At 44.4% G+C, this 11582-nt stretch overlaps 1 protein-coding gene across 1 annotated transcript; it reads right to left on the reverse strand.

Annotated features, from left to right (window-relative positions):
- Positions 1 to 3762: 3762 nt before the first annotated feature.
- On the reverse strand, positions 3763 to 10026 carry LOC118661840 (serine protease 58-like). The gene is made up of 6 exons (XM_036320298.1): positions 9936 to 10026; positions 8116 to 8237; positions 7420 to 7600; positions 6726 to 6982; positions 5169 to 5317; positions 3763 to 4804 (listed from the first exon to the last, which is right to left on the reverse strand). The coding sequence occupies exons 2-6, from the start codon at positions 8171 to 8173 to the stop codon at positions 4655 to 4657; spliced, it is 795 nt and encodes a 264-aa protein (XP_036176191.1). The 5' UTR covers positions 8174 to 8237; positions 9936 to 10026; the 3' UTR covers positions 3763 to 4654.
- Positions 10027 to 11582: the final 1556 nt, after the last annotated feature.

An 11582-nucleotide genomic window follows, 5' to 3' on the forward strand; every position in this document is an offset into this window, starting at 1 on the left:
AACTGAGGAGGGTACCCACATAACATCTAGCTGTGAAAAGCAGTGGGGTGCTGTCTGCCAGGGAGTGGCAGCTGAAAGTTCGGGCACCCTCTTGAAGGGCCAAAGCACAAAAATTCCCTGTGGAGCCACCCACCTTGTGCTCTGGCAGAGGGAGGGTGAAGTGGACTGGAGCTATGAGACCAGAACCCAGGACTGGGGACTCGGGGAATAGAGCTCAGAAGGCAGACACCCCAAGTGTCCTGGGCTGAATCATTCCCTCACACAGCAGAAGACATCTTTCCCACAAAGACATCTGTTTTGCCTGGGGGGAAGACAGTCAACACACCCTATTGGAAAACACCTTGCTTTGAGGCCACATAAGAGATTAGCCTCCAGGCAGAAGCAACTGCCCCACCCTGTTGAAATAACTATCACCACACCTGAGGACAATTGCCTGGGGGCAATTCAAGTCGGAATCCTATTAGTCCAGTGGTTCTCAACCTTGGCTGCACATTAGAATCACCTGGGAATCTTTTTAAAACCCTGATTTCTGGGCCTCATCTTCTGGAAATTCTGTTTCTTTGTTATGGGGTGAGGCCACAACATTAGTAACAAAGAAACAGAATTTCCAGGGGATGAGGCCCAAAATCAGGATTTTAAAAAGATTCCCAGGTGATTCTAATGTGCAGCCAAGGTTGAGAACCACTGTATTAGTCTGTAGACAAGCAGTTCTCAACCTGTGGGTTTCGACCCCTTTGGTGGTGGAACGACCCTTTCACAAGGGTCGCCTCAGACCATCCTGCATATCAGATATTTACATTACGATTTATAACAGTAGCAACATTACAGTTATGAAGTAGCAACGAACATAATTTTATGGTTGGGTCACAACATGAGGAACTGTATTTATTTAAAGGGCCAGAAGATTGAGAGCCACTGCTGTAGACAGAGGTGGTCTCTGGAGGCTTTAAGTCTTTTCCTGATCCAATTAGTCAGAAACAGCCTTTAACGCTGCCCTGCACTAGAGATTGAGAGGCATAGCAGATATACCTAATTAATACATAGTCACAAACCCAAACTAACAGCCAAAATGAGGAGACAAAGAAACAACCCCCAAATGAAAGAACTAGCAAATTCTCCAGAAGAGATAAATGAAGCAGAGATAAGAAATTTATCTGAAACAGAGTCCAGAGTAATGATGTTAAAAATGCTCAACAGTATAAAAAAAGATATAGCAACTATGAAAAAACAGTCTGATAAAGAATTACATAACACAAAAAAAGAACACATTGGAAGGAATACACAGCAGATTAGGGAAAGCAGAGGATTGAATCAGTTAATTAGAAGACAGAGCTGAAAATATCACTCAATTAGAGAACCAAAAAGAAAAACAATTAACAAACAGGAGGAGAACTTAAGGGCGCTGTGGGACAATGTGAAACATAACAATATTAGAATAGTAGGTGTGCCAGAAGAGGCGGAAAGGGAGAAATGAATAGAGAAGGTGTTTGAAGAAATAATGGTAGAAAACTTCCCTAACCCGGTAAAGGAAAAAGTCACACAAGTTCAGAAGGCACAGAGAACCCCAAACAAGAAGAACCCAAACAGACCCACACCCAGACACATCATAATTAAAATGCCAAAAACTAAAGACAAAGAGAGAATCTTAAAGGTCGCAAGAGAAAAGAAAACTGCTACCTACAAAGGAGTCCCCATAAGGCTGACACCTGATTTCTCATCAGAAACTCTACAGGCCAGAAGGGAATGGCATGAAGTACTCAAGATAATGGAAAGCAAGGATCTGAAACCAAGATTACCATATCCAGCAAGGCTAGCATTCAAAATAGATGGTCAAATAAAGAGCTTCCCAGACAAAAAAAAAGGCTAAAGGAGTTCATCACCACCAAATCAGCATTACAAGAAATGCTAAAGGGATTGCTGTAAGGGATTGCTGAGAAGAAGAAACAGAGAGAGAAACCTAGCCATACGGAATTAAAATGGCTATAAGTACCTCTCGATAATAACCGTAATGAAAATGGATTAAATGCTTCAATCAAAAGGTGTAGGGTAGCTGAATGGATACAAAAACATGACCCAACTATATACTGTCTACAAGAGACCCACCTCAAAACAACACACACACAGGATGAAAATGAAGGGATAAAAAAAAAAGCTGGAGTAGCAATACTGATATCCAACAAAATAGACTTTAAAAACATCATGCTAAGTGAAATAAGCCAGTCGGAGAAAGATGAATATCATATGATCTCACTCATTTGTGGAATATAATGAACAGCATAAACTGATGAACAAAAAAGAGCCGGGGCTGGGGGGGATATACTAGAATATAATAGAAGTAATCCTGTTATTTGCAGATTTTTGATATTTCCTACAACTTTTGTGATATCATACTATGTTAGTACCGGTAGTTTTGGTAGTATTTTTATACTTAAAATCCTTTTATTCTTAAAATATTAATGTTTATTGCATGTAATATTATATGTAAGATCATTTTTCTTGAATAACTGGTGTTTATTGCATGTAACATTATTATATTTAAAATCATTTTTCTTGAAATAAAACTGAAAAAAATAAAAAAACACAAGAACTGAGATTTAAAAGCTCATTAGATGGGTGGTTTTTTTTATTTATTTCATTTTATTGTTTAAAGTATTACAAATAGTAGTACATATGTCTCCTTTTTTCTGCATTGACCTTCCCCTGGCTTCCCCTACCTCCCCGGCACATGCCCTCACATCCTCCGTCCCCCAGTGTCTTGGGTCCATTGGTTATGCTTATATGCATGCATACAAGTCTTTTGGTTGATTTCTTACGCCCCCCCCCTCCCGCCACCCTCCCCAGCGTTCCTGCTGTAGTTTGACAATCTTAGATGCGTGTTTTGATTGTACCCAGGATTTTAATTGTAGAGATAACTGAGTGAGAACACTGAGAGGCCAACACCATGAAGAGAGTTCACTAAGGGGCAAGCCAGGCCAAGCAGGGATATGTGAGGAAGAGCCTGCCGGCCCAGGCAGGAAGCAGCAGGAGGGAAGGGAAGCCACAGGCACAAGCCTTTCCTGTGGTTTCCGAAAGAGGCAATGGGCAGGCAGGGCAGGCCAGTGTGAGCAAGTTCAGGATTGTGTAATCTGAATCATTTCAGTGGGTGTTGGGCTAGGGTGGTGGTCTTTAGTTGTCTAATTCCTGACCCTGGGGTCATTTAGGGCAGGGAAATATTGGCCTGGTTTGTGAAAGATGGATAAAAGAGGTGGTTGGGAGTGTGGGCTCTGAGTTGGTTTGTTTGTATATGGAAAGCATGTGATGGGGGTAGTCATTTGCTATTTCTAGGAATTTGTTAGCTTTGAGAGGAAAAGTCTTTCCCTGGCCAGCAAGGTCACCCCAGATATAAAAGAAATATAGAAAATAAAAAACTAGCCGGTTTGGCTCAGTAGATAGAGAATCAGCCTGCAGACCGAAAGGTCCCAGGTTCGATTCTGGTCAAGGGCACATGACCGTATTGTGGGCTCGATTATTCCCAGTGTGGGGAGTGCAGGAAGCAGCCGACCAATGATTCTCATTATTGATGTTTCTATCTCTCTCCCACTCCCTTCCTCTCTGAAATCAATAAAAATATATTTTAAAAAAACAAAACAGCCCTACCCGGTTTGACTCAGTGGATAGAGTGTCAGCCTGCAGACTGAATGGTCCAGTCAAAGGCACATGCCCAGGTTGTGGGCTCGATCCCCATTAGGAGGCATGCAGGAGGCAGCTGATCAATGATTCTCTTTCATCATTGATGTTTCTCTCTCTCTCTCTCCCTCTCCCTTCCTCTCTGAAATCAATAAAAAAAATTTTTTTAAGAAAAAAAAACATGCCCACACTCCCAACCACCTCTTTTATCCATCTTTCACAAACCAGGCCAATATTTCCCTGCCCTAAAACAATGGCTCATTCTGTGCACAACCCCTTCCAATCTATACACACAAATGTATATTTTCCCACTTACACACACACACAGGGACACAATTATAGTCATGTAAGTTTCAGTATTTCCCTGTTTTTCTGGTAATCTCATTCCGGCCACCTTAGATTTCTCTGTGCTTAGCATTTAGAAAGGTCTCTCAGATGATCCCTCCTTTCCTGTTGGTGGTCTGACCCATTTAACTCCTCTCCCCATTCCCTCAACTCTTAACCTTTTTGAAACCCTTATACTTGTTGCTTTCATAAAATGATAGCCTCTGTTTTTAATAATTATGTTTCTAACAGCCTATTTAACATCCTGCATTTACTGCAGCCTTACTAGATACGATGGGGTGAGAGGCACAGACCCTGACTAACACTAATGATGTCAGACAAAAGGAGGCACCACCGAGCTGCCCACAATCTCACTGTCACATTCCTGGGGCCTACATGTCGTCTGAAGGGCGGTGGGTGGAGAACAGCTCCAGAAAAGTCTGGGGAAACCACGGCAGGTAAGTAGGAAGTTGGAGGAGAGGAAGGGAGTAGTGAGAAGTTATCCCGTTTATGAGAATAGTATCCAGCTCAAGTTCTTTGATAATCATTCAAGCTGGGACTGAGAAAGGACAAGAGAAGTCAAGAGAACGGAAGGAACAGAAAACTTCTTGCAGCCAAGTTCCCATCTTGTTCTGAGGTTAGAGGGAGAGGGACTACAGAGAGCTCAGTTGGTACGGATGACCCTGAGAATCCAGTCTGTGTAGTGGGAAACCTTGGTGTAGTAGCCAATATCACCTCTCAGAATGCACCCCTCTGCCCAGGAGAGGATCCCTTGGAGCTGGTTTTGGCACAGGATTGGGGCAGCATCTATTTCCTATTAGAAAAAGGAGAGATGGGTCAGGCAGTGTAGCCAAAACAAAGATGATCCAGTCCCAAGTCCCTATCTGAGGGCCCAGAACAGAGAGGTGTGGTAGTAAGGACTGGGAGGAATGTGTGGCGGCCACCCTGGGGCCATCCCACCCCTCTCCCTAGGCCACGTCAGAGGACGCCATAAAAAAATGAGAACACTCTGAGATGTCCCCACCCTGGCACCTAAGTTCACTCCTGATTGGAAGGGGGACACTTATTCCTTCCTGCACCCCATTTACCTTGATCTGCTCTTGAATGTAGAGACAAGACATTGGATTGGGTTATTGGAGATATGGATCCCAAACCAGCGTCTCAGAGGGAAGAGTTACCTTACAGGAGTGTGTGCTCTCCAGAGATGACCCCGCACAGAACATGTTCTCTGTGATTTTGACAGGAAATTTCCTTATTGGAGACTCTTGGCAGTTTTCATTAGAGAACCAAAAGACAGTCTGGTTTACCTCGATATCAGGATCTGTCTCTGAGCACACGCGTGTGAGCACGCAGAGAGAGAGAGAGAGAGAGAGAGAGAGAGAGAGAGAGAGAGAGAGAGAGAGAGAGACTGAGACTTTGTTTCTCTTTGATCCTTCACATATTCATCTCCTTTCCTTCTCTCCTTTCTTCCCTCTTTTCTGTTATTAACTTCTCCATTATTCAATGAAAGAAAAAGCCAAAATGAAAAGGACCCAGAACCCTAGCCAGTTTGGCTCAGTGGATAGAGTGTTGGCCTATGGACTAAAGGGTCCCGGATTCGATTCCAGTCAAGGGCATGTACCTTGGTTGCAGGTTCCTCCCCAGTCTAGACCCTGGTCAGGGTTCATGGAGGAGGCAACCAATCAATGTGTTTCTCTCACATCCAGCCCTCTGTCTTCCACTTTCCTTAAAAATCAATGGAAAAATATCCTTACGTGAGGATTAACAAAAAAAGAATAGAAGAAAGAAGAAACGAGGAGGAGGAGGAGGAGGAAGAAGAGGAGGAGGAGGAAGAAGGAAGAAGAAGAAGAACCAGAGAAGAAAACGGATAATGAAATGAGAAAACCAAGGTCTGGTTCCAGTATTATAAACTGCATGCCTTGGACCTGCACATGCATGTTTAAAAAAAATTAAAAGAAATTATTTTTATTTGTGAGTGTTTGTAAGTTTTCTAACAAATGAGCCACACTGAGCATTTACCAGCGAGATTGCCCTCCAACCCCTTCCTCACCCAGACACCCTTTCACCTGGTTGGTGAATGAGGCAAGAACACTGGATTCTAGAGACCTCTAGCCATAAATAGCCATGTTAACCCTGGGTATATCATGTCAACAATTTGAACCTCAATTCTCACATTAATAAAATTAGAGGTTAAATATGCAAGTTCTCAGGCCCCATCCAGCTTTCAGGATCCTATATAATAAAAGCCTAATATACTAAGTGTCTGGTTGACTGGTCGGCCGTTCAACCAATCAAAGTGTAATATGCTAATGATATGCTAAGGCTGCTCAACCGCTTGCTATTACGTGCACTGACCACCAGGGTGGGGCAGATGCTCCAACCAGTAGGTTAGCTTGCTGCTGGAGTCTGGTTGATTAGGACTGAACGAGAAGGGCCGGACATGCCCTGGAGCCCTCCTGCAGTCCCTCCCCGACTGGCCAACCTCCCGTGTCCCTCCCCAGCCCCGCTCGTGCACTGGTGGGGTTCATCAGCCTGGTCTGCGCCCTCTTGCAATCTGGACCCCTTGGGGGATGTCGGAGAGCTGGTTTTGGCCCGATCCCACAGGCCAGGCTACGGGACCCCACTGGTACACAAATTCGTGCACCAGGCCTTTAGTCTATAATAAAAGTTTTATGTTAATTCTCATTGATTGGTTACTCAAGGAACACTAAGGGTCTGTCTTGAGGTTCACTCACCGAAATTCTTCCAGGCCCACCCCCAGCCAGAAATAGTGCACGTGTCCTCTCTTCTGTCCTCCATGGTACTGGGCAGATCGACCAGCTTCACCTCGTCATTGGGCTTTAGGGGCTGTGTCAACTTGACAAGCATGAGGTCATGCTCAGAAGAATCCCGGGTGAAATTTGGGTGTTGGACAGTAAGCATGGCTCTTAAGTTCCCCCCAGTTTTTAAGAAACCCTCATCACTTGAAGCAGCAATATCTATCTCAAGAAATCTGGAACAGGCCATGAAAAATTGGTAGAGAAAGGAGACATTATTCTATTACTCATCTTGCATCCTATCTCCCCCTAACTTGCTTTGTGACTTGGCATGAGTTCTATCACTTGCCAAGACCCCTATCTTCTTATCTGGAAAATGAGCAATTTCCATTGCAGTTCCATAATTCTTTGATTTGTATCATACTATATGTGGCCTTGTATTCCCTATTGGTTCATCCCTTGGTCCTTGGCTTCCCCAGTTCCCTCTGTCTACATCATCCCATTCAAGAATCTAACTTATAACCACATAGATCTACTTCCTGCCTCCTTCCAACCACTTCTCAGGTTTGAGAATCCCCTGTCCCTGTTTCTTAAAGGCTGAGCCTCGGTACCCCCTGAGCAATCCCAGTGACTAAGGGGGAAGTCCTTTCCCTCCAGGACCCCCATCACTCACGGCAAGAAGCAGTGGGCTGCAGTGAGAGCCCATTGATGGTGGATCAGGGTCCCCAAACAAGACTCATGTTCTGACTTCAGGAAAATAAAAAAAGTTGGTGCAGTTTTGATGCTCAACTGATTGAATTGCTGAGCTAATTTTTTTTGTGCTGGCATTGGTGTTACGTTTGTTGCTGTTATTGCTGCCGGATTGGAGAAAGAAGGGGAGAATATTAGAGACAGGGACAAGCATTCCAGAGGACAGATCTGAGATGTTTTATGTAGAAGTGCTTTGAAATTGTCAATGTGTTACTGATGCTTAAGTTATTACTAAGCCTCAAAAATCCTTCTGTTAATTTTCCCTTGTTCCTGCTGTATTAGTGTCCTCCCTCCCTCCCTCCCTCCCTCTTGGTTCTTCTCTTTTAGCTTCCTTCTTAGCTATACAGCAAAATCACACTTTTGCTAACACCTACCATCCATTGTATAAAGTCTTGTTATCTCAGTTCAAATTCTCTTGCACCTGGGATCCAGGAGCCAGAGGAAAATCAATGGGCTCTAGATGTCTGAGTGTTCCAGGAGACTGCAATCACTGGAGTCCTGCATTCTTTTTCTTTCTAACTGATGACCTCCCCGCCCCTTGGATCCAAACCCACATCCTCTGGTATTTTTCTATGTGGCCTTTTCTGAATTGTAAGCCAAAGCAGGAGCCTGCACTCACCTGTCACTGCCAAAAAGGTGAAGACTAGAAAGAGGTGGTTCCTATCTGCTGTCTCCATAGCCTCTTCCAGTGAGAAGACCTGGGAAGGGAGGAACTGCTCAACCGGCCTGACCACCTGGAAGCTTTGCAAAGGGAGAAATTATAAGGAGGGATGGGGAGGCTCAAGGAGGCAAGGTGTGCTCAACTAGGCGCAAGGTGTGCTCAGCATCAGAGGGAGGAAAAGCAGCCAGACCGTATCTCTCTAGTGTCTGCCCTCCCATTGTAAGCTGGGAAATTTCTCCAAGGGGAGAGTTCTGATCCCTCCCCACAGAGAGATATATCATAAGCCATAAATTAGCTCCTTTATTAGCTAAGAGAACTCCCCTCCGGCTAATCCTGTCTGCCTGAGTCCACGGACTGCAGTAATAATTCAGGACCCTGGTCCCCTCAGGCTTACTCACCTGTCCTCACTTAGTGCAGCGATCTCCGCCTCTCTGACAGGTACCAGCCCTCAACTGAAAAATAACCTCCCTTCTCTATGAACTACAGGACCCCTCACCTAATACCCTGAGCCCTCCCCGTGTCACACTGACCCTTGCCCTCATGTCACACTGGCTCTACCCCAAGTGATCCTCTCCTCATGTCACACTGTCTCCATCTCATGTCATCCTCCCCCAGCCCTCAGGCACCACTGACCTCCCCTGGCAGAACTGCAGAGCTGGTCAGTGACAAACGGGGGTGCTCAGCATAGAACTCCCTTGGGATGGACTCAAAGGGATACTGAGTAGAATGTAGCTGTTCACTTTTGCCGCATAGCAAATTCCCTCACAACTTAGTGGCTTAAAATGTCAGTCAACTATTTGCTCACAATTCTGTGAGCATCTACCATCAGCACCCCGTAGGCATCAATTTCTACCTTGACCTGAACACCTTCTTTTCCTGGGCTCCTTATCCAAAGCCCCTTGATTTCCATTTCTCTAAGGTCATCCGTGTTCCTGCTGGGGAAAAAGGACTGGCTCCTCCCCCTGCCATTTGGTCACACCGTGGCCCCGTTTTAAATATTTCTCTGATTGGCTGTGAATCCACTTCCTGGGTGGATCCCATCCATCCTCTGGCCTAGTCCATCCCTAACTACACCACGAAGATTCTTCTCCTCTCCCCATCTGTGCCAATCCCTGTCTGGCACCCGCTGAGCTCCACTTGTTCAGACTGGGTTTTAAGAGCCCCTCGAATTCCAATTTGAGTCCATTCCTCCAAAAACTGTTCCCTAGTGCATTACTTTTATCTCTACTATAGACTTTCTACTCAGCGATCTTCAAGTTGACCATTTCCATACATGCTTCCTTTCATTCGACTCACTGTACAGACATATTTGGAACTACCTACACTACCCACTCTTTGTCAGGGAGTCTACCCCTGCCCACAACCCTTGCTGAGTGGCTCAAGTTTGGATGTCAAAGGGCTAGAACCTGGATCCTCAGAGATGCATCCGAGATCAATGCAGCTCAGTGCCCAACCCCAGTTCTTCCTGATCTGGGTCTGACCCTTCCATACTCATAGTTCATCCTATCAGACCTTCACAGGCTTCTGGATTGTCTCAGACATAAGAAGCTCCATTTCCCTGGTTTATGACCTTGACTTCCCTAATGGCAGGATTCATATCTGATTCAACTCTGTCTCTCCAGATCCTAGCATAAAACCTGGCATCACACAGATTTCACACACACAATTGTTTCTTGTTGATGAATGAGTGAATACCACCCCTGTACCTCCTAAGTTAAAACTTGCAACACCCTGCCACACTGACCTGACCTCCAGGTCGTCTAAGCTCACTGGCTTACCTCAGGTCACTTTCTTGTGGGTTACAGTGGAGACAGAATTCCCAGAGTATGGTCTTTGATCCAAGGGGCAGGTATTGGACATGAGATTGAATCTTTTTTCTTTTAACAGCTCAACTGAAGCATGATGACATACAATAAACTGTACACATTTAAAGTGTAAGTTTGGTAAATTAGTGAGCACATTCCCAAATGATTCCTTATGCCTCTTTGTAATTCCTCCTCCCTTCTCTCCCACCCACCACCATGTCACCAGGCAACCACTAATCTGCTCTCTGTCACTATAAGTTCATTTACATACTGTAGAATGTTAGATAAATAGAATCATACAGTATGTTCTCCGTTTTTGGTCTGGCTACTTTTACTGAGCATAATTTGAGATTCGCATATGTTGTTGAGTGAACTTTAGAGCTCATTTATCTTCACTGCTGACTAGTATTCCACTGTACGGATATACAAAATTTATTTACTTACTTTTGTTGGACATTTGAGTTGTTTCCAGTTTCAGGTTGTTACAAATAAAGCCTCTATGAACACTATACATGTGGATCTTTATACACACATTTCCTTTTCTCTTGGGTAAATAACTAGATGTGAAATGGATGGATCAAATATGGTAGGTGTATGCTTAACTTTTTAAAAAACTGCCAAATTGTTTTTCCAAAGTACCGTACATTCTCACCAGAAGTGTGAGAGTTTCAGTTCCTCTATCTTCACCAACACTGATGCACTCAGTCTTTTTTTAATTGAGATATAATTGACATGGAACATTGTACTCGTTTTAGGTGTAGAGTGTGCTCAATCTTTTAACTTTAGCTATCCTCCTAACTGTGGCAATGTTTCATTGTGGCTTTGATTTGCATTTTCCTAATGGCTAATGACCTTGAACATCTTTCATGTGATTGTCTGCAATGCATGTATCCTCTTTGATAAAGTGCCTTCAACCCTTTTGCCCACTTTAAAAGTGGGTTGTTTCTTACAACTGAGATGTGATGGGTTTTTAAATATATTCTGGATAGCAGTCCTGCAATACCCCCAGTGGCCAGAGGACTGGCACACCATAGTCCGTCCGCATACCTCTTCCCCACACCTGCTTCTTCCCAGTTTCCATGCTTTCCCCTTCCAAGTCCATGACCAAGCAGCCATACTATTAATCACTGGCATGAGTCACTTATGCTTTTATTTCAGGCTACTTTCTTTCTACACAATGTAGCTGACTAAGTGTACTAATAAAGCTCTTCCCATCGGGAGAGTTTCCCTTCGCTGCTGTCTCCTAGGCCATCTTTGAATGGGGCTGGAGTGCAGTGGTCCATTTCTGGCTTCACCGTTTACCAAGCTGACCCATCTATGTACCAAGCACAGGTTTTTTATTTTCAATGAGTTTATCTTAATGACATCTCCCTGTCCCCTCTCCCCATGCCCTTCTTTCCAAACAATCATAAGTGTGAGCTAGGGAGAGGCACAGTGTCATAGTACTGGACGACACAGGAGGCCGTGCCATCTATTCGTGCAACTTCCTTGTCCTCTGGCCCTGCTCAGGCCCAATCCTGCATGTATCACTTCCATCTTGCTATGGGTCTCTGCTGGGTTCTCAGGACCCTGTGACTGACTCAGTACAGCAATTTTATTTTAAATTTTTTTTTAAATCCC

The sequence above is a fragment of the Myotis myotis genome, unplaced genomic scaffold (genome assembly GCF_014108235.1).
Source record: "Myotis myotis isolate mMyoMyo1 unplaced genomic scaffold, mMyoMyo1.p scaffold_m19_p_8, whole genome shotgun sequence".
NCBI lineage: Eukaryota > Metazoa > Chordata > Mammalia > Chiroptera > Vespertilionidae > Myotis > Myotis myotis.

Bases quoted from the DNA above. Each gene is read 5' to 3' on its own strand.
- LOC118661840 (XM_036320298.1), bottom strand. From the start codon at position 8,173: ATGGAGACAGCAGATAGGAACCACCTCTTTCTAGTCTTCACCTTTTTG. The intron at 6,983-7,419 runs GTGAGTGATGGG...GGCCTGTTCCAG, and splicing joins GCAGCCCACTGCTTCTTGCC to ATTTCTTGAGATAGATATTG. The intron at 4,805-5,168 runs GTAACTCTTCCC...TTTTTCTAATAG, and splicing joins AGAGCACACACTCCTGTAAG to GAAATAGATGCTGCCCCAAT.